The following is a 23,918-nucleotide window of genomic DNA, read 5'->3' on the forward strand; positions in this document are numbered from 1 at the left end:
ATGATATTTTGAATTTTTAAAAATTCATTCTTGTCAAATGTGAACAATTCTAATTTTTAGAAAGTTTTTTTTCTGACATCAGACCTAAATTTTCTTGTTGAAATTTTGATCTGTTATAGGGCTTTCTATAACCTTTCCAACAACCACCATTTCCATTTTTTCTCATCTTTGCCAGTTTTTAAGGCTGTGAGATAAAAGCTCAGTTTTTCTATTACTAATTTGGACTCTGGTTTGATATGTTTGTACCAAGAATAAATTATTCTTTTATCAAGAAGAACAAAACAAACTAAAACTGAAAGCTACTTAATTGTAATGACCAAGGATGGCCCCAAAGTAAACCTCTAGGCCTCATGTAACAAAAATGATCTTCAGAGGGGTAATTGCATTTCTTAAAAAACATATGCTAACAAGGTAGAAAAGGAGAGGATTAATGAACTGAGTATACTTTTTTTCTTTTTTAAAGGAAACCCCCAAAAAACATAGAAAAGATTTTTAAAATCTTTTCTTTAATCTTTAATCTTTAATCTTTAAAATCTCATTTTGCATCAGGTCATATGTGTCTTTCCAGTTTTTTTCTTAAATCCGTCTGCTCATCATTTCCTATTGTATAATAATATTACTTTATATTCATCTACAGCAATTTTAAAGAACAATTAGTTGGAAAATGACTAAGCTCTTTTTTTTATAAGACAAATACTCCTCTGACATCTCAGACAAGAAAAGATAAAGAACAATAGATTAATATTATAAATAAATATTGATTAAAAATTTTAAAATGAAATCCTAACCAACGTATTGAAATAATTTATCTGAGAAGTCAATGATTATAATTAAGTTGGATTTTTACCAGAGATACAAAGATGGCTCAGTGTTAGGAAAAAATTTCAATCTAATCATATTAAAAACAAAAACATTCCAAACCACATGATTTTATCCTTAGATGCAGAAAAGCAGTTGACAAAGCCCAACTCATTTATGCTAAAAGCATACAAAGCATAGGCATGAAGGTTGTTTTTTTTTAATATTATAAAAAATAGAGTATGAAGAGAATTATCTCATTCAACTATTCAGTCTTCAGATTAGTATTAATAAGTTTAATGGTTGTTGGCAAAATTCCTAAAACCCAAACCAAAGCTTATAATAATGCAATGACGATACACTCGAAGCTATCCCAATAAGTACAGGAGGAAAGCGGAGATATCCACTCTGCTTGCTATTATTTGATATAGTTCTAGAAATTCTAGAAATAGGAATAGGAAACAAAAAATAAATTAAAGATGTAATCTTAGGGAGCTGGGCATAATGGCTTATGTCTATGATTCCCTAATAGTGAGGAAGCTGAAGCTGACATCTCTTGGTATTTAGAGTTCTAAGGTATATTACACTAAGCCAGTGTGGTGTCTATACAAAGTTTGGATCTAGTCTAGCATTGCTCATTTGATCTTTGTAGACATCGAATTACAAAATGTTTCTTGAAGAAATAAAGAAGAACTTTCATAATTGGAGAAATATTCAGTGCTCTTGTCTGGACCATGCTAACACAATAAAAATAATATCACTTCCAAACTTAATTTATGGTTTAATGCTATATTAATCAAATTACTAAAGGGAAACTTTGTAGTACTCAATAAAATAATAACAAAGTTCATTTACAATACGAAAAGATATGGAATATCATTAAGAAAAATGAGAAATATCAATGAAAGAGGAATCACACTTTCAGACCTCAGACTATATTATAAAGCAGGAATCATTAAAACCATATGATACTAATTAAAAATAGAAAAGCATATCAGTGAGATACACTTGACAAGGAAGAATCAGACAAATTGGAACTCAGTAATCCAATGTTTGATAGAATTAAACTGCTAGGAAAACCTGAATTTAATTTGGCAGAAATTAGACTTAAACCAACCTCTTATACCAGATTCCACAATAAATTCAAAATGAATCTCTGACTTGAATATTAAAGATAAAAAAATTGTCAATTTCAAAAGATAAAAAAACTAATTTTTGTTATTTCTTGAAATTGAAAAGCTTTTGCATAAATAGAATGCATCTAGAATCAAAAGAGAAGTGGTTAACTTGGAAAACATTTTACATCAAGTTTCTCAGATATGGATTTGATATATAAGATATGTAAACAACTAACAGAGATATATAACACAAAAAGACATTCCCTAATGGATAAATGGTCATAGAACAAACAGTTCTGAAAAGGAAATTATCAAATTATTGACACCCTTAAAAAAGAATGCTCTAAAGACTCCTGACTAGCCAACAAATTATCAGAATTGACTAAAGATAGGAATGCTCAACACTGAATATGTTGTACAAGATCAGGAATCTTAATGAATACTTAGTGGACCTGTGAATCAGTCCAACCATGTTGGAAAACAGTTTAGAAATATGCAAGTGAAGTAAGATGTCCACACTCTGACCCAGAAATTTCACAGCTCGGCATACTTCTCAAGGAAATCATTAACAAAAAGAAAGTCTTATATACCAAAATATTTATAGCAGTATTTTTAAAATCAAAATAGATGTCCATCAGATGAGGAATAAGTAAATTTGTTGTATACAAATATAATTAAGAAACAATGATTGTAATGATTATGTGTAAAAAAAATTATTACTATATAGGGAACATGGAAAAACTTACAACAAGTGATGAACAGGGAAGGACCAGAATTAAGAAAACAATGTACTACATAATGTCCGTAACAACAGAAATGGAATGAACTAAACTACAGAACAGTATAAGTGCAAGTTACAAAATTACAAGGAATAAGCCTAGTCTCAAAGGAGAGACATGAGATGATACCTCGCCTCATTACTTTAGAGAAGTGTGGAGCAGGGAGAGAGGTAAGAATGTGGGTAGTGGTGGTCTACAAATATTCAATATTTAAATTGATAATTTTTATTTTCCCCTTCTTCCTTAATCATTTTTTCTTTAAAAAATATTATATTTGATAACTCTAGTAGAGGGGGAAGTAGGGGAAGGACCTGAGGAGATTTAAGTGATATAAAACAAAATAAAACAAAAAAATCAATAAACACTTATTTTAAAAGGAAGAAAATTCATGTTACAAAATTCTGAATAAAAACTTGGGCCCAAAGAAGATATATCAGAAGACACCTTTTTCCATTCCTTTGCAGAGATAGGGGGTAGGAGAAGTTCCTGAAGGTGGAACTTTGTGAGATTTTTTGATTGTTTGATTTGGTTTTATTGAAGTTTTTCCCCTGCTCTTCTCTTAAAAAATATTCTTTGTTGCAAAGAATGGTTATCCTGGAGAAGAGAAGGAATATAAGAGGAAAGCTAACTTATATAAAAACAAGTGATAGCAATAAAATTTTATTTTAAAAAGAGAAAATGCATCCCCTTCCTTACTGAAGAGTTAAAGAACTATGCATATGGATTAATGGTTAGTTGTCTTGAACTTTTTTTCCCTCCTGAATCTTTTTTTTTTTTTTTTTTTTTTTAATTTTTGATACCGGGAATGGTTTACTAACTTGGAGATGGGAAGAGATGTAGTCTTTAAGGATTATTAGCAAATATAAGAGAAAGAAAAAAAAAAAAAGAAAAAATAACAATATCTGTTATCTTATATATTGAGAAATGAGAAATTTTTGTTTTAATTCCCCTATATATGTAATGTAAAACTTTCCTCCATCACAATTAATATTTGAGCTATATTTTGTTTTCCTAACTATATTTTTTGCTTAATTTTGCCTTTTACTGTTTTGTTTTAAAGTCTTTACTGTAATAATAATTATAGAAGGTATTTCCTTTGACTTATCTCTAAATTTTTATGATGTGGCTATTTATAGTCGTTTCACATATCTTGCAGCTCATTGTGGTATATTGGAAGTTAGTCCAAACCAAATTTCTGCCCAATTGCTTTTCACCCTACAATTCTTGTCAAATATGGAATCCTCTCTCCACTAGTTTATGTTCTTAGGTTTATCTTTTTGTTTGGAATTTTGTAATATTAATTCTTGGCTTTTTATTGCTTCTAATTCTTGTCTCTTTTCTATATTGTTGTTTCTAAGTGGTTATGATTAGTATAGTGCGTCTGGATACCTTTCCCCAGTCCCCTATTTTAAAAATGTCACAAGCAATGGAAACCTTTAAAGACATTTAAATATTTGTCAGCAATTTTTAGAGTGAGATCTTTTTAGGAATCCAAAAGGGAAATAACAGGTGGAAATGAATATTGCTAATTATGTCAGATTGGGATTGCTTTGTTGACTTCAGAGCTCCTGTGCTATTTGTTTTCTCTTTAAAGATTCTGTGATTTCCTCAGGATGGATAACACTTTTAATATTGAGCATTGTAAACAGTATCTTGATGTTTTTTAAGAGTTAACACAGCCAGTAAATTCATTATCTCATATATGGCTATTCTGCTGATAGTCCTCTCTGGGTATAACTAAACTATTCTGTGGCCAACTGACAGAAGGCCCATACTTAAATCTCTTAGGTTTTCTAGGGTTAGAATAAACACATTCTGCTAAGTTGATCTTCAGCATCCAGTAATCTTCTCCTTTTATTGGGACACAGTGAAGAGGAACTTTTGGAGAAGATGAATAATTATTTTCTGTTCTTCACTTATTTTTAGCAGTTTGCCAAAGTACATTATTCTCACTCCCTATGAGAATGGCTAATGTGCTAATACTTTACAGTCACATTATAAAGGTCTAGCATCAATAAACTAACTGATGAGATTTTTTAAAAAGAGAACAATATTTTGTAATTGTCAAATTCTCTGAATGCTTTTAATCACTTCTAACATGTTCTTTCTTTAATAGCGGTTTCTGCTTTCTTTTCCAACCTGAATTAGAGACAGTTAGGTGACATAGTGCATAGGATGCTGGACCTAAAGTCAGGAGGAGGAGGAATAAAAAGAAGAGAAGGAGAAAAAATAGTAATAAGAGGAGGAGTTGTAGTAGTAGTAGTAGTAGTAGTAGTAGTAGTAGTAGTAGTAGTAGTAGTAGTAGTAGTTATAGTAGTAGTAGTAGCAATAGCAGCAACAGCAGTAGTAGTAGTAGTAGTAATAGTGGTAGCAGAAGTGACAGTAGTAGTAGTTATAGCAATAGTAGTAGTAATAATAGCAATAATAGTAGTAGTAGTAATAGCAGTAGTAATGAGTAGTAGTAGCAGCAGCAGCAGTAGTAGTAATAGTAATAGCAGTAGTAGTAGTAATAACAGTAGTAGTAGTAGTAAATATTTTTATAACATAGCCACTATGCTAAATGCCCTTCAATTAGTACCTCATTTGATCCTCACAATCCTAGGAGGTGCAGGATGAGGAATGATGAATGAGGAAACTGAAACAGCAATTAGGTGACTTGTCCAAGTCCATATGGCTAGAAAATGTCTGAGACCTTTTTTGAACACAGTAGTTCCTGACTTGAGGATATTCATAAAGTACTTTGCAAATCTTAATGTGCTTCAACATAAGTGCTGCCAATTAATATTCTTCTCTAACATCTGATTTGTGCTGAAAGTAAAAATAGAATTCACAATGAACAATTTGTTTTATTTTTGCAAGTCTAGTTTTTCTCTTTCTGTCATGAGCCTGGGGTTTAGAAAATTTCTGTTGTATAACTTGCTGGGGTTTTTAGTGAGTAGCTTGTAAACTGTTCTCTTTACATTCGTTTGTTCAATATAAAGATTTTTATTAGCTCTTTCAGAGTTTATAGCTGCACAGGGAAGGAACTGCCATATACTGCAAAGTTTGGGTCATTTTAGAAGCAGAAAATAAGCAAAATGGATTGGGACGATAGGTGGAACATCAATTGAAAACTGAATAATTTACTCTTAGTATACAAATAGAGCTCATCAATCTAGTGAGTTATTCTTGAACATGTCACATCATTTTGACTTCTTACTTGTTAAAAACTTTTTCTGTTTTGGGGTATGTTTCTAGCAATGGGATCTCTGGCCAAATCAAAAGATTTGGTCATTCTGATAATCTTAGCATAATTTTAAATTCCTTTCCAAAATGTTGGAACTAAATCACAGCTTTATCAATAGTGTGTTAATGCATCCCAGGCTTATTTCCAGAATGCAGTGACATTTTGTTAACTTAATGCTTTTCTGCTTCTTGTCTATGAAACCAGTGCCAGGCTGGGAATCAGAGCAGGCAGCCCCTCCTGTGCGTCTCTGGACATTGGGCAGAGGCAGGATGGAGCAGATGGTACCTGGGGGTTTAGAAGCATACATTGGGCCTGCTTGCTTGCGAAGACTCTGTCCCTTCACACTTCTTCCTGAACTCCCATTATCTCTCTCTTTGCAACATTAAGGACCTGCTGTCTCCTTTTCCCTTTCCAACCATTCTTGGTGGTCTTTGGGGTGGATATTAGGGCTCCTACGATAATTTGACAGATTTCTGTCAGGTCCAGGTCTCTAGGTTGTAGTTGTGAAGAATAAAAACAAAAGAGCTAGGGCTTTTCAAATTCTGTTTTATTCGCTTCACAAACATAATTGTCCTCTCATTGTTCCCCGTTTGATCAGTCAGTCAGCTGTCATTCCTTCTTTTCTCTTTCACTGCTAGACATGTAAACACTAGTAGATGACCTAGCGCCAACTTGAAATGTATGAGATGCTCTTCTTTCTTTTGAAGTGCTAAACTCTTTTATGTCATACCCTTATGGCAGTGCTGTGGAGGAGGCAGAAATGACAGGTGGTTTTCATTTAACAGAGAATTCTAGGAGACCTTTGTCCAGAACCGCACTGTCATTTGTAGAGCTAGGTCTGGAGTCCATGTTTCTAGAGGTTGAGTTGTGGGCAGCATTGACTGGGCCCAGCTTTGAAATGCTATACTGGAAATGACCATTTATGCTAACAGAATGCAGTTTTACAATGTGCTGCACACATAATAACAGCACTTTAAAGAAAATCTTTAATGATAAATAATATCCTAAGAGATGTGATCTGCATGTCATGCTATAGTTTCTCCCAAATATATGCATCAGATTGTAGGTGAAGTTTGGTATAAAGGAGGCTTTAAGATCATGGAAGGTCACCTCTAGAATTCTTCTTTAGTATTACTATTTTGTCTCACCCCTTTCTTTACTGCGTTAAATTATTTTCAGCACTATTGATTTAATACATTGAATTTTAAAGCAATTAACTAATGCAGTGGTAAATGAAACACAAGTGTACTACTTTAAATGTCTATGTAGTCCTTTTTGTGAACTTTCATAATGTCATCTCCTGTTTATTCTTTTCCCTTCCCCATAATATGAAGTAAAGCCATTGGGGAAGGTCATTGTATTGACAGGGAAATTGAAACATAGCTCTATTGAGTTCTTCTTCTTTTTTTTTTTTTTTAAATTAAGCTGGCTTGGTTATTAGATATTCCTTTGTTTACAGCACCACTGGGAATGAATAGACATATGCTATGAAATTTGGACAACAGTTCAACAAGATGAGATCAGATTAAAAGTAGAGTACTCAGTGAAATACATATGTATATATATATATATGTATATATATATATATATATATATATATATATATATATATATATCCAGTACAAGCATCCAACCTGATTGAGATTCATTCATTATTCAAAAAATATTTCTCAGATGCCTGCTTTGTGCAAAGCACCAGGCTAGGTATGGAGAAATGTACAAAGATAATTAAGACATAGCCTTACCTTTGCGGAACTTGCCTTCTAGTGGAGAGGGGAAGGGAAATGATATTCCCAAATATACTTAGCAAAATAATGACTTGTATATTAGACTGTCATGCTAGAGAAGAAGGAGCATATAGAAGAATCCCATCAGAGATGTATATAACTGGAAAAAAACAGAGGATCGTCATATAGTAAGATCATCTATGGACATTCGGTATTCCTTGTTACCTATATACTGTCAAGAAATCCAGAAGACGATAGCCGTTCTTCCCAGCCCTTAAGATTTTTGAGAGGAGACGGACAAGAAAAACAAAAGAGGAATAAAGCATGGATGAACTGAGATTTGTTTCAATGGAGAGAGAATTCACCTGGATGATCAAGGATCCATCCCATTAAAAGTGGTAGAAAGTGCTTTTTGCACTAAGGAAAGATCACTTCTGATGATAGCATGGGAGGAGGAGCATAAATAATGTGTTCAGTGGTCTCATTTCAAAATGTTTATATCTATGTCTTTATTTAAAACACCTCTTTTGGGATATGGAAATGGACACAGTCCATCTAGTAGCTTCCAGCTACAAAAAATTCTTTTTTTTCATGGGTCCTGTCTTGATGCTCAGGGAAGGAAGTATAGAAAAACTAGTCTCTTCCATCCCAGATGATGTATCTGTTGGGTAATATTAATTGTGTTAGCCCTTAGGAATTCAAACCCAAGGACTGGCCTGTAGTCCTTTTAGGTTTGCAAAGCCTTTACATGCGATCTTACTAGATCCTCTTAGAAGGATCTGTGACTTAGTTATTATTATCATCTACACTTTTACAGATGAGGAAACTGAGGCAGAGAGTGTTTAAGTCACTCACCTAGGATCGTACAACTAGTAAATGCCTTAGGATTCAAATTCATTTCTTCCTGACTCCAAGTCTACTGTTCTATCAACTCTGCCTCCTAAAGAAATGACTCAACAACAAAAATGAATAGACTTTATCCTGTAACAAGTTCCATTCTGTTGTATTCAGGGAAAAAACTAGGGAACAAAAAATGTGTCATTTAACCTCCTGGCCTTGGTTCTCTTTCTCAGCACCTCTATTATCAGATATGGAGGAACCTGCATGTATTAAAGTCCCTGCCACTTAAGAGTTTGAAATTTTTTTTCCCCTTAACTAAAGATGCATTATAGTAAAAGCTTATTGCTTTAGCTTTCCATAACTTGCTAATGGATAAGAACTGCTCAATGTGGAGATTATAAATGAAATCTTAAGTAAAAGTAAATTCTAGCTATGATTTCTTTACCAAGCCATCTTCCCTCCCTCATCTCTCCAATTCCAGACTAGCTTGGAGCCATTTCTAGAATATGTAATGCAATATTTTCTACCCTCATTATTTTTTGATGGTTAAATCATGGACTTAGAAAGATTCTTGAAGCACGTGTAATCAATAAGCTGGGACTCTTGGGGAGATTGTGTTTATTGTCACAGTTGATAGTTGGTTTAGAATAAGACTATACTTAAGACACAGCTATGGAGCAAACAGCAATTACTCTCCATTTTCAAATCCATCTTAGTGTGGTGCCCTGGAGCCATTTTTTGCCCCTGAAAATAAATTTGCTGGGAAGTACTTTAAAATTATAGAAACAAGCTACAGTTTTTTGAAATTTCATTTAAAAGAAAGTCATTATCATTTGTAGGAAATGGGAAATGATTCACTTTGTATTGTTAAAGGATTCCAGTTCTCTTAATAGCTTCTTCCTACATTGCAATGTGATGGAATAAAACAGACCAGTTATTAGCAGCCAGGTGTGACACAAGCTTATGTTATTTAAAAACAAACAAACCCCAACAAAACTGCCGACTCTTGGCTTAGTCATTGCACACACCTGAGCTTGAGTCTTGCATTCATGTAGCACTAGCTTGGAGGGCTTTGTCTGAAAGCAGCCTTTTTCTTCCTCTCACTTACTTTCTTGGAGTCACTGTAAATTGGGTGATGACCAGGGGATGAAGTCTAAAACAATTAAATGCTCAAGAGGACCTGAGCAGAGAGAAGTGACTTAAAATTCTGCTCCCAAAACCCACTTCCTATATGACGTTGGCTGGACAGCCTCCAGTAAAACATGGAGGTTCGTCTCAGTGGCTAGTGGGTCCCCTCTGATTCTCTTTAGCTGATCCCAAGCTAAGCCTTTCAACTTTTCTGTGGAGAGCACAACTCCACTGGGCTGGCCACACTGCTAAATGCCAAACATATGCTTGCCAAAAAGATTATTTTATGGAGAATGCACAGAGGGCAAACACTCACAAGGTGGTCAGAAAAAGCAATATAAGGATACTCTCAAGGTCTCGCTTAAGAATTTTAGAACTGATTGTAAGACCTGGGAGACACTGCCCAGCATGGCGTGATGGTGTGCCCTCATCAGGGAAGGTGAGCTAAGCAGAATTGAGTTAGTGCAGAAGAAGCACGAGATGTGCAAAGTTACTGTATGATGTTGGCTGGGCAAACTAGAGAATATTGGTGTCTGACCTGGGGCAGGGCAGTCTGAGCCCGAATTGGTCAGATTGACCACAATGCGACATGCCATAGCTCAACTCTAACTTACCGATGTCATTTTGGTCCTCTTTGGGAATGCAGGACAACACCCCCAAGTAGGTCCATTGATAACCCCCATTTCTATTTGCCTGACTCCTCTCTAGCTGTTGCCTATCTCAATGTCTCCCTGTGCATTCTTCTTGTCTGACCTGGGTGAGAGTAATTTAGCTGTCCTTCCCTCTTCATCTTCATCTTTATCATCCCTTCTCTCTGCTCACAGAAATCCCTTCCTCTTCCAAATGGAGGCTAATCTGTTTCCTTAGGCCCTTGAATGTTCTCCCAAGACCTTGGGCTGGCAATCATCACCCCTCTGTTGCCCAGCTCTGGTCTTCTCTCTTGAATCCTTTTGATGTGTGTGTATTGGAAGAGTGAAATTCAAACTTGTCGCAAAAGGCTTAAGAGAAGTTCAGATTTCTCTTCCCATCTCCCCTTTTTGTTTCAGGGGAAAAAACTGGAGTAAGGGCTGGATTTATGAATGAAATGTTCTGGGGAACTCTGAGGAAAGGCTTCTTACCAAGCCGACCAGCATTTTCATTGTATGTTTAGAGTTTTGGGAATGCCTGGGGACACTGAGTCTTGTGAAGCATTATTATATTGCTAGAATGGGTCAGAGATGGGACTACGCCTTATATATGGATAGGGCTTTGGACTCAGAGAGAAAATCTGACTTTAAGTTGTGGCTCAGACACTTAGTTTTGTGAGCCTAGGTGAGACAACTTAATGTCTTTCTGCCTGCGTTTTCTCATCTGCAAAAGTAACATAAAAGCACCTAGTTCACAGAATTGGAGTGAAATCCAAATGTGATATTATGTAGGTGCTTTGTGGTGCAAGCTCATTAATATTGCATATCAATTTTTTGTTTTTAAGGAAAGAGAAATATGGGAAAAGGCAAAAGTTGTGGTTCCTCAAAAGCTAAAGACTGTATTTTAAGCTGCCACTCACATTTGGTTTAGGGGCTTCAATGGTTTCTGTGGTGTCCTCATGAGTAACAGGCAGGTGTGAATTTCAGGGGGAGAGGAGAGCTCTTAAGTAGGGAGTTTTATTGACTACATGGAAAATACAGGACAGTGAGAACCCCATGGAGCCAGTGGTGGATATTAGGAGTCTTGAGAATGCCAGACATTGTGCGGAAATGTCTGGCTTTGAGGTATGACAGGAAAGGGTGAGCCACCTGCCATCATCTCTTTGTGAAAACTTGGGTGCTTGGGACAGACAGGAGTTCTCTCGTCCTTTTAGCCCCAGTGAAGTCTGAAATGTGGAAGAAATGCTGTTTTCTTTTTACTAAAAAGGCAGCCCTTATGCCGGGATGGGCCGGTTTTTAAAGAGAATCTTGTTTGGGTTGGAAATTTTTCTAGAATTCAGAAACTCGATCCTGAGGCAACCACAGGAGCTGCTGAGCGGTTTGACTGGCATAGGTTAAGGGGCACCTCTTCCTCTGTTGCTTTCCTTTACTTCAGTCTAGTTGGTCTGTTCTCTAACCAGGGGTGAGATCTGCTCCCCCCCCCTTTATTCTGGGCTAGCATCTGGGTCTCCTTGCCTTGTGGCCACAGTGCTGGGTGCCATCATTTCCTGGAGCTGTATTTGCTACCCCTCTATCTTCAGGAACAGACGGCTTTTCTTCCTGTTTCAAAACTTGGGCCTTCTGCACTTCCCATGGAATTTCTGGCTCCAGTCTGAGGAGATGCCTCCAGTTCCTTTGTGGGGAAGAGTTTTTGAACAGGTGTTGAGCTCCAGGCTTAATTAGATTTAGTTAACCGCTTTCCTCTTCCTCCTCTCAGGTGATCTTTGGATAGCTCAGATGTTACCCCTTCACCTAGAAAGCAGTTTTCTAGAACTTTTGCAGTGGCAAAACTACTTTAAACAGACAGTAATAACAATTTCTCCAGCCTCCTCCCCCACTGCCCAGTAAGAAAAGGATCTTCTCCCTCTTTCTATCTCCCTTCCTCCTCCCTCCATTTCCTTATTTTTATTTTAACAAGGTGCTGCTATGAAACCACAGCAAGACTGTTATTTTTCTTTGCCCTGAGTATGTCAGCTGTACTATACAGCTATACTCTAACTATGGGGGATTTGTATTATCTGGCAAGTTGAAGGCATGGCCAGCCTTTGGCTACATGTCCCAGTATGCCTTTTCTCTCAAATGGACACATGGACAGAGATTATATAGACCTAGAGCGAACTTTTGGATTTTTATATTTCCCTGTGCCTTTTATAGATAAAACCCAATTTGGTATACTGAAGGTGTCTTGTTTTGTTGTGTTTTTGCTCCTTTGCTTGGTTTTGCTTGTGGCATTTTAATGCCTTGGGAAAGACATTTTGACCTTTCACCACAGGTCTGTTTGAAGTTCCTCTCCCTGGATTTCAGAATAATTACTGCTGTGTGCTGAACTTGGGTTGAGCAGCCCCCATTGGAAGATTAGAAAAGCTGTATTTAAAACATTTTTCAGATGTTCCCAAGATTACTGGGTTTTCTGAGAAATGTTAGAAAGTGAGGTCTGTTTCTGTGAAATTGAAATAACAAACTTTGGTCTTTCCTAAAGGTGGTTGTGGTATAGTGGTCAGAGGGCAGAAGCAACTAAAGCTTCTCACGGAGAACTATAACTCTTGTAGAATTCGGATTGAAAATAGGATAGATTGAAAATCCCTCTAATGGTAACATTGTCAATTTCGGGATAGCCCTGTTGAAGGTCACCTTTATGTCCTCTGATACCCGCTTCCTCGACTACTTCGACATTATCAAAATGCTCTGATCTCCTTTGTTAGACATTTGACTCAAGATGCTGGAAGCATTTAACTTTATGCCCCATTACTGCACTAAATGCTACAGTAGAAAGGCCAGAAACAGTCTGGTAGAAGATATATTGGACCCATCTACATAGTTATGTGATTTCTTCTGGTTTCTTCTAGCACTAGGTGAATAGACGTCAAGGGAACATAGAATAATCCAGGATTGGGGTTGGATAGTCATTCTTGCTCAGACTTGAAGGTATGTGAGAGTGGAGGATGGTATGGAATACGGCTGGTTTGCCAAGGGATTTATGAGAGAGAATGGCCACCTGTTGGGGTGATGGTCCGGGAGAGAACCCTGGGAGAGAAAGAAAGAGGGCTTTCACTACGTGGGCTTTTGAAGTTCCTCTAAATAGATTTCATTTAAATTCAAATAATGATTGCTATGTGCTGAATTTGGCTAAAGTAGACCCCATCCCTCCTCCAAAACTGTACTTAACAATAGTTCACCTAGGGGTTTATTGGGAAGAGGGGCAGAGTGTTGCCAGTGCTGGGGTGATGGCCAGGAAAAGACAAATAACAGGATTAGGAGTCCTAAGGCAATTAGATAAAGGGATTTTAGAGTTTACAGATTGTGGAAGTGGAACATTTGTGGCTGATGGTGAGGCCTTGTGTGACCCTTTCTGTATGTGGCTGAGATGGAGTGGAGGAACCAGTGAAATGAGGAACTGGGTACTTTGGATATTTGAGGAAGTATCAGTGTATGCTGATATAGGTTGAGATATATATATATATGTTAAAGTCCCCTAGTACGAGGTCAGGAGTGGAAAGTGAGCCAGATACCGAATTCATTGAGGAAGGAAGAATAATGTCTTGGAAGTTGGGAAAGATAGGTCACCAGGATCTGGATTGGATGATAAATGTGGATATCGTCTTTTTCCCTGGCTTGGTGCCTGAAACTGGGGATGGCCCTGGGGTAGGGCCCAAATAAATCTGAAGAGTAAGAGGGCTGTGTAGGGTCTGGGTGTTTCACAGTTAAGGTGATCTTTCACAAGGGCATTATTTTGCTTTAAGGGATATTCTTTGAGGAATTAGGACAGATGGTCACTGTGATGGGCTACTGTGATGTTGGAATTCAAAAGCTGTAAGCCATCTGGCCTCTGAGGGCAGGTGAGGCCTTCAGGGAAATTGAGTTATCTAGGGATTGTTGTTTTCTATAGAGCATTTTGTGAGATGGTGACTAAGAGAGAGCATCTTGTGAGATGATGACTTGGTCAAAAGGTGAGGAAGAAGGAAAAGGGAGCAAGTTGAGTATGCCTCTGGAAAGGCCTGGTATTAATCTATTGCTTCTGAGAGAATCCAAACCTGGAGTGCGACCTGGTTTGGTATCTTTTATTTTATTTCTTAGAACTTACAGTACTTGTGAAAACAGCTTCATCTTTGAGACCAGCCTCTGACTCCAGTTCTCTTATGAATGATAGATTTTATTTTGGTTTTTAAAGTACTTTCAATTTGTTTCTCCCCCCTCTATTTATTGGGTGATGGTTCCATTGGGCTCAGAGGAGAACCAAGAGAAGAAGGTTCTTATTTTCAACCTTGGCAGGGGTTCTGTCTGAATCTTTGGGTGGTTCCAAGTACCTAAAGCACCACTGAGTATTTCCAGAATCAAACTGCTGTTTGTTTATTTATTTATTTGTTTTTTTTTTTGTTTGTTTGTTTGTTTTTTCTAAAACTGATAATGACTTTGAAGTCATTGTGGAAAAAAGCAACACCAAAATTCATTGGTGCAGTGATGGTAGTCCTTTGATAGAGACCCAAATTTTGTTTAATGTTCTTGAAGAAATGTCCTTTATTATATTTAGAGAGGTAGGTTCATCACCATAATAAGGACTTAATGGAAAGGTAATGGAAATGGTGTTAGATCTTTACTAGTGAGTTTTCTTTTTCTGCCAGTGGAACCAAACAAGTATGTTCTGGGTGTGTGTGTGTGTGTGTGTGTGTGTGTGTGTGTGTGTGTGTGTGTGTGTGTGTGTGTGTGTGTATGGTGTATTTTAAATCATATTCACCCATTCTTAAGAGGTCATGGGGTTTGTGTCTATCTCTGAGCTCCTGTCTGTCCCTTCTTTTACTTTTAGCAGGGAATCTTTTCTGTTTTTGATCTCAGAAGCTCACCACTGCTAAGTCTCAGAACTCTAATCTAGGGAGGCTTCAGTCCTGTGTGCTTGCTTCTCCTTAAACAAGCAAACTTGCTTCCTCATGGTTTACTTTCTTGAACTTTCCATAGCTTTCCTTCTGGTGGAGGTTGTGCAGTCATGTTGCAAGGCTTTTATATAGTCCTCTTTTCCTGATGTTTTGAAATGGATCATGCTTTTCCCTCCATTGACAATGAATGCTACATCTAGAACGCCTATCATCTTACAGCCTACAGACTGTTTTGCTTTTTTTGAGATCTGATAACTAGCACTGAGCTCTATGATTATTAGTGCTTTGTGAAGTCTCACAGGGCTTAGAACTAAAATGACTTTAGACCAGCCCAACAATTTACCAGTAAGGAAACAGGGCTCCAGTTTCTGTTTTCTTATTCTTCCCCAGTCACATCGGAGTTGGAGGAGACTTCTGAGGTCATTCATACGGCCCTGCTCTTCACTGAACAGGAATGTAAGGTAGAATGTCCATCACGAATGATCATCTAGCTCCAAACTGAAGACCTCCAGTGAGGTAGCCCACATCAGAAAAGCCTGAATTGTTTCAGAAACTTTTGTTTGTTGTTTGTTTGCTTGCTTTTTTTTGGATTGAATATACCAACTCTTCCTATAGATTGTACCCAGTTCTTTCCTCTGAAGTTAAACTGAGAAAGTCTAAGGCAGTGGTCCTCAAACTTTTTAAATAGGGGGCCAGTTCACTGTCCCTCAGACTGTTGGAGAGCCAGACTATAGTAAAAACAAAAACTCACACTCTGTCTCTGCCCCTCACCCCATTTGCCATAACGTGGTGGGCCGCATAAACATCCTCAGCAGGCTGTAGTTTGAGAACCCCTGGTCTAATCCATTCTTTCACAAGCTAGCCCTTCAATTGCTGTAACACAAGAATCCCATTCTCCTCAAACCCCAACTTTTCTAGACATCATGAGTTCCTTCACAAGAGAGTGGTCTTCAGTTCCTTACTCAGTCTGATTGCAATCCTTGTATTCTTTATCCCTCCTAAAATGTGGTTTCTGAACTCCAGGTATGATCTGACCCTCGCACATTACAGTGGACCTTCAAACCTTAGCTCAGCTGCTGTCCATTGGGAGGCCTTCCTCAGTCACTATCGTTGTTACCATTCATTCTTGGATCTTGTGGTATTATATTTTCCCTGTCTGTGTTTGTTCATTGCTCAATTAAAATAGAACTCTCTTAAGGGCAAAGATGATTCTGTTTATCTCTAGTGTACCAATTAGAAAGTATTAAATAAATGCTTATTGAGATGGATTGATTAACAATATTGTCCATGTTCTTTCCCCCCCACCCCCATTTCTTTCAAAAAGCTATACCAGGGTGACTAATTGCATATGGTTACATATGGAGAGGAAATATTCAGAGCACGTAGGCAGCAGTATTGCTAAGTGAGAGTTATATCTGAGAGCAGCATTAAAGATTCAGGGCTGTTTCTTTCTTGTTTTGTGTGATTTGAAAAGACCCAGTGTTCTGTGTTTTCTTTTAATTGAACTTTCTGGGTAAAGGGATGGGTCTATAATGTATCTCCTTGCATAAGCAGAAAGATAAAGCAGTTAATGCAATGTATGACAGACATTGTACAAGTACAGATGCCCTATGTTCATACATCCTCCAGAAACAGCCTTAGTGATAGGCAGGCAGCCTTGAGTATGCTTTGCCTGCCCTTTCCTTTGCACATATGAGATGAGACTTTTCCCTTCAATTTTTTTTTCTTTTCTGTTTTTCAGCAAAATGGCCTGTCAGATATTTGTAATTACTTGCCCGTCATATTGTTGCCAAGGAAATGGCTTTATTTGTAAAGTTCTGTGGATGAGTCACTAATGTAATATATATGTATATACAATGTTTATATATTAATGTATGCAGGTATAATATGTAATATAACATTATACATACATTACATCAGTTTGTATAATACATTATATATATGTGTATATATATGTATGCATACATTATATAAACATATATATGTACACAGGATGTTTTACATCATTACCTCATTATATCATTAAAGCTTTTACATTCCCATGCATAGGTATATATTTGTTATCTTTAATTGTGTGTCTTACTGTGGTCCCATTGAAACAGAAATGTTTGTGGTAGAATTCATATCTATTAATTGAATTCTGAATACAGCTCTGATAGCCTTCCTTCTCTTTACTGCCAGATTTCTAGTAAAAGTAATATTCATTCAGGGCTTCTGCTTCTTCCTCACCCACTCATTTGTTAGCTTCCCCGAGGCCTGGTTTCTGAAGGCCATTAAGGAGCTCCTTCCCGATGGAGAGATCAAAGGATCCCAGGGAGCATCTGGAGTGACTTGTCCCAGACGTGAGTGGTCCGTGGACAGCCGCTTGGCTACAAGGCTTCGTTCTTGGTTCATGTTTCTTTTTTGTTTGTTGACTCACTTTGACATCTTGTTTTTGCCTTTGACTGCAGTTTGTTCTTTCACTGCCATTGACTCCCAGATTATACCTCTAAGCTTTGACCCTGAACTTCAGTCCCATATTTCAGATGGACATCTCTCTCAAAACACTTTGACTTTAGCATGTCATAAATTTAATTTATTATTCCTCTTTTCAGATGTGCTCCTCCTAATCTTCCTACTTCTATTCATGGCACCACTTTTTTCCTACTTACCCTGGCTTAAAACATATTATTGGCTGCTGCCTCTCTCCGTCTCTCTCTTTCTTTGCCAAGTCCTATCAATTTGACCTCTGACCCATTTCTTGAACCATCCCCATTTTTTACATCACCTTAGGTCAGGCTCCTGTTAACCTTTCACCAGAACTCTCCTAATTACTTCATAACCAGTCATCCTTTTGTACTCTTCCTTCTCCAAATATAGCTGACAAAATAATGGCATAATGCATAGGACTGACCGTGTCGTTCTTTCTCCTGCCCCAAACCCTGCCATGGTTCCCTCTTACTTATAGTGTAAATTTGCAGCCTAGCAATTAGGGTCTCTTGCATCTCAATTACCACCCATCTTTTCGGCCTTTGCCTGGTAAGTGCTTAATAAATGCTTGTCCATCCATGTAGCTGACTTCTTCCCTGACTTCTCTGTTGAATTCCAGTTTGCAAGTTCTGATGCTCATATTCTACAGGACATCTCCAGCTATTTGTCCTCTCGGTCACCAATCAGTCAACAAACATTTATTAAACATCTTCTCTGACCAGGGGTGAGGATACAGAAAGAGACAAGGACAACTCAGAGAGCACCCAGTCTGAAAGGGGAAATAGCCTAGCTGTATACCAACAAGCTATACAGACGGAGTAGATTGGAATTGGTTGACAGAGGGAAGGCACCACCATTAAGGGAGATCAGGAGAGGCTTTTTATGGCAGCTGACATTTTAACTGCAACTTGAAGAGAGTCAGGAAGTCAGAAGGCCAAGATGAGGAGGGGGAACATTCTGAGAGAGAGCCAGAGAGGAAAATGCCGAGGGTGTCTTGTTCATGGGCCAGCATAGAGGCTAATGTTACTGGATCACAAGCTAACATGGAGGAGAGTAAGGTAGAAGAAAAAAGGAAGAGGGAGCCAGATTAGGAAGGTCTTTAAAGGCCAAACAGATCTGGAAGTGATAGGGAGCCACTGGAGTTTAATGAATAGGAGCACGACATGGTCAGCTTTAACCAATAGGAAAATTAATTAGAAAACCGAGTGGAGGATGGACAGGCCCAGTGCTTAAAATGCAGAATGTCCAAAATTGGACTTATTATCTCCCTCCAAAGTCTGTTCTTCTTCTGACTTCTCTATTTCTATTTATGGCATCAGAAAGTGCTTTTCTCGTTAGAAAACCTGTCATTGTCTTTGAGTCCTTCCCCCCACAGTATGATCAATTTTTCAAGTCCTGTCTCATCTGCTTCCTCCTTCTCATACCTCACACTTGTAAAGTATTTTTCTCCCCAGATTTCTGTGAGGTTGGTGGAAGAAGTGTTTTCACTCCATTTTTCGGATTAATATACTGAAGCTTCTGTGACTTTTTCACAGTCCCTTCCCAGTGTTCTTTCCATTACACCCACTGCACTACCACAATCCGGGATCAAGCTTCCATTGTCATTCATTTCAAATATTCCAGCAGCTTCTTACTAGTATCATCTCCCTTGTCCTGTCCCATCTGCCACTACTCGATTTACTTTTCCAGATCCCTAGACTGAATGAACTAAATCTCTCCTTCCTTTTGACTTTATCCATTTTCTTTTGAAGGACTTATTTTGTATTCTGGCTGATTTTATAGCTGTCCTTTCCATAACTAGTTTGTATGCTCCTTGAGTGCAAGGAATGTGTGTCTTAATGAGGACAGTGACTTATATATAGTATTCATTAAGGATGTGTTTAATTGCATCACATTTACTGTACTTGACTTTGAGTAGTGTTGTGGTGGAGCTAAGAGGTTATCAATTAGTTTATTGCCACTTCATTGCTGAGGGATTAGAATTAGGACCCTTATCCTTCTGACTCTAGTGAAGTGTTTATAACACATCAGGTATGCTAAGGGAAACACCTGCTAGGTTTTTTTTTGTTTTTTTTTAATTCTCTCCCTGTGAGAGTCTTATTGTATCTTTACACCCGAAGAATGTATCCAGAACTAAGAGTTCAGCATTAAAGCTTAATTTTTAGAATTGAGCCTTTGAGGATTTAGAGGATTCAATTTGTAATCTTTGATGAAATTTTATTAGTAGCAGCATTAAGCAGTGAAGAAGGCTAAAAAACTGGGCCTCCACTGCCACAGGGACTGTGTTATTGCTTGACGTAGGGCAGTTCCCCAGGAGCTGGAAATGTTTCTGACAGAAATGTTTCTTTACCTAAATAGATCAGTACAGCTTTTCTTTTACCTTTTCACTGAATTAAAGTTTTCAGAGTTGGTGGTAATTGTACCTAGAAAAGATATTCCTTATATTCTGGACTCTTCTTATGCTGTGACAGCATATGATGGACAAGAGAGGGGTCTGTCTCCTGGGGGGATCCAAGCATCTCTAGCATTCTTTCTGTCATTGCTGGACAGGGATTGGAAAGTGATTGTCCCCCTGCTTCCCCCTCTCCCCAAACAGTGAGCTTGTATGAGCCATCTCTGCTCCGTGAGCTGCTTTGCCACTGGCTCCCCAAGGGTGACAATCTCATGTTGGCAACTGAGTTTCTGGACTATCCACATTTAGTGGCTGGTGATGAAGGCACAGCTCTCCCATGCCTGCCCTTCCCAGAAGGAGCAGGCCAGCAGATTCTGGTTTGGCCCAGGAGAAAGCAGTCTGAAGACCTCAATGGGTCATCTTCAGCATATGCCTGTAGACAAGTACATAGAAGGGAGCTTGACCTCTGAGAGCTTTAAATAGGTGAGGACGTGAGACATTCTACACGAGATGTTAAATAACACCCTAGAAGGACAGGGCAAGGCCCATAGTCTTTCATTTTCTTTATTCCTTAATACTCTGAATTCTAAGGTTTCATTTAAGATCATCTTATATTTAATGTCTAGAAGTAATGGGTCGCTGTACCTTTGCTCAGATTGTTCCCCATTCCAGAATGCACTTGCTTTTCACTTAATGCTTTGAACCCCTACTTCCTTTCAAAGCTCAGCTCAGGGATATTTTGTATATATAGCATTAGATGCTAGTACCCCCCCCTAATTACTTTGTTTGTGCATGTGCGTGTGTGTGTGTGTGTGTGTGTGTGTGTGTATGTGTGACAGACAGACAGACAGACAGGCAGAAAAAGAGAGAGACAAAGAGGCAGAGAGAGGGAGGGAGGGAGAAATGGAGAAAGAGATGGAGATGGGGGATGGGGAGAGAGTAAGCATACATATACATATATATATATATATATACATATATATATATATATATATCCATCTATCTATCTATATATATATGTATACATCCCCATGGTCTTTCCAATAGAGAGGGGGGAGAGACTGTTTAATTTTTTATTTTATATGCTTGATAATTAAGTAATTGTTATAAAGTGACCAGGCTATTATTAAGTGTTGCAATGAGTGCTAGAGAAATTTGGAGACAGGGAAGGTAGTCTTGAGCAATCACAGAAGCTTTCATTGAGGAAATGGACATAACAGGTTGAGGTTTGCAAAATTGATAGGATTTTGGTATGAGGAGATTAGGAAACACTGACTGGGATCTGGGCGTAGAGAGAAGGAGAAAAGAGGGCAGCCTGAGTAGTTTCCCTGTGAAGGACATATTCCAGAGAAAGAGAAATAGATGCTTAGGTTGGAGTAGCTTCTCTTTACTTAATGACAGTCTTGTTTGCTGACCTGACAACTTGTCCTCTCTCTGTCCACAGAAAGGGCCCCCCTCCGGGAATGACCGGGTGAAGAAAGGAGGATCATACATGTGCCATAAGGTAAAAGTCACTTGGGAAAATCTTAACAGGCTTGTTAAGTTATGCAGACTCTCACATAAGTACAATAGTGCAGCTTTAACTCTCCTGCCTCTTACCCAAACGGAGTTGACTCAGTTGCAGCCAGGAGGAGGTGATAATGCAAAAATCGAGGCTATGAATGGCCTGGAGAGACCCTGATAACTTTATAAAGAGAAACACAGAAAATACATAGTACAGAGATTGCCCATATGAAAACCAGATACTATTTCTCTTATATTTGTTTTAGTTGGAGATAGCCCTGTTTCTGAGACTCATTATAAATGATTACATTACTAATAGCTTATATACTTCAGGACTTACTAGCTGAATGGCCTTGGGGAAAACCCCTCTTTTCTGAACCGAAAAGAATGCTTAGAATGCTTCCCTTCTAGGGATGTTGTGGAGAAAGTGCTTTGTAAATCTTAAAGCTCTCTTTAAATGTGATCCATTACTATTTCTTCTACTACTATTATTATTACCACCATCAAAAAATAGTACTAGTATCATTTCTGCTATTGCTATCACCACTGGCATCGCTACTACCATCACTACCACCATCGCTCCTGCTACTGCAGCTGCTGCTACTACAACTACTATTACTACTACTACTACTACTACTACTACTACTACTACTACTACTACTACTACTACTACTACTACAACTACTACTACTACTACTATTGCTACTGCTGCTGCTACTGAAGTTATGGTTGGCTTTCCTGAATAGGACAAGTGGATTGTATTTGTGTATTGGGTTCTAGTTGTATATTAGCTTCAGTAGAGACTCTACTGAAATATAAGATTGCTAATTTAACTTAAAAAGATAGTGGGTAGAAGACTTTGGAAACCCTTGTTAGCTTATCTTTTAAAAGATCCCGGTATAAAATGTGTTGCCTTATGAAACCTACATGATTCGTAGTGGGTTTTTATTTGCACTTTGGTTTTCTGCTTTGCCTTTTTTTTCACCCTTGTTAGTGACAGAGCTACTCCATGGTTGGAATGACTTGTGGCTTGTGCTATAAGCAGAAGGAATTTCAACATGATTTGATCTGAAATGAAGTAATGCTATGCCACTTTTAGTGCTTCACTGTTTTCAAATAATAATAAAGCCCAGTAAAAGTAAATGACTTTAACAGTCACAAAGCTATTGTTCAGATCCATGACTTATTTTTAAAGGTTTAGACCTCTTTCATCCTCATGCAAAGATGGCTCTTTTCAAATGGTGATTTAAATGCTTCTTTTATTGATTTACTTAGTTCAGATGATCCAAGACTCATAAAAAAATCTGGGATGGCCTACATTATTTTCCCAGTTAAAAAGAGATATTTGATAATGAGTGTGGGTTCAATAGAAAAGACAATAAACCCAATTTTTTAAAATTGCCTACAGAAATTTATTTCCTTTTTTATTTCCATATATTGAGATTTGGTACTTGTGTGTGGAAAATATTGTAAATCTTTTAGTTCTAGAAGTATTCATTGGGTCACAGGTTTAGGGCTTAAAATGATCTTATAAGGTATCTAGGCCAAATTTCTTATTTTTTCAATGAAAAAAGTACGATCCAGAATAGGGAAATTACTATACACTGAAGATTCTAACTTATTCTTTTGGCTCCAAGTCTAGCACTCTTTCCACTGTGTCTTATTGTCTCATAATAAAATATTGATGATCCATGGCTTTAGGTAAAGGATCACTTTTTCCTTTGCCTCCACATTAGAGTTTATTCCAAGGAAATCTTCAGTTTTACTTAAAACTTAAGAATAGTTCTGTCAAGATTTCCCAAATATGGATAAAAGAAGGATAGCCCACCATTCTAGGAATTAAAGGCACCTCAAGTAAGACAAACTTAAATAAAGTATACAGAAAATGTAGAGGATTCAGGGGACTCAGAAGAGCCAGTTAATAAATAAAGAAAATACAGAAAGTACTCAGTAAGTTCTAAGGTAACAAGGTAACAAAACTTTAAATTAATATTGGACCAATGCTTTGTTATTTTGGTGAGTTCCTCTTTCCTGTGGGTTATTACAAATTTTACCCTCAAGACTCAGACACATGGTGTGGTTTGGGTTCCCACCCAAAGGTAAATATACTCTGGAGATTATTGAACAAGTAATTTCTTCCTCATTTACACATTTGGGTGGAAGTTCATTAAGGTTATCATTAAGTTATTTCTTTATTCGTATGAGGGAGTAGTAGCCAACAGACTTTATATCAAACATTCATTGTTTTGATTTTGAATTATAAAACCATTTTTCCAAATCCTACCCGCATGATTTTCTCCTTCTTGCTCAATTGCAAACTTGGTCAGTTCCTTCTGATTTCTCAGCTAGAAGCTACATGTACATGTACTTATTACTGATTTGTTAGGGACCCAAATGCATTTTTT

At 37.6% G+C, this 23,918-nt stretch overlaps 1 protein-coding gene across 1 annotated transcript in view; it reads left to right on the forward strand.

Annotated features, from left to right (window-relative positions):
* The window catches only part of SUMF1 (sulfatase modifying factor 1), a 100,680-nt gene that overhangs the window by 61,549 nt on the left and 15,213 nt on the right, over positions 1 to 23,918 (forward strand). The window contains 1 exon segment of the mRNA XM_074284053.1: positions 21,455 to 21,514. Within this exon segment, the coding sequence (XP_074140154.1) occupies positions 21,455 to 21,514 (60 nt within the window).

Source organism: Sminthopsis crassicaudata, chromosome 1 (genome assembly GCF_048593235.1).
Source record: "Sminthopsis crassicaudata isolate SCR6 chromosome 1, ASM4859323v1, whole genome shotgun sequence".
NCBI classification, from domain to species: Eukaryota; Metazoa; Chordata; class Mammalia; order Dasyuromorphia; family Dasyuridae; genus Sminthopsis; species Sminthopsis crassicaudata.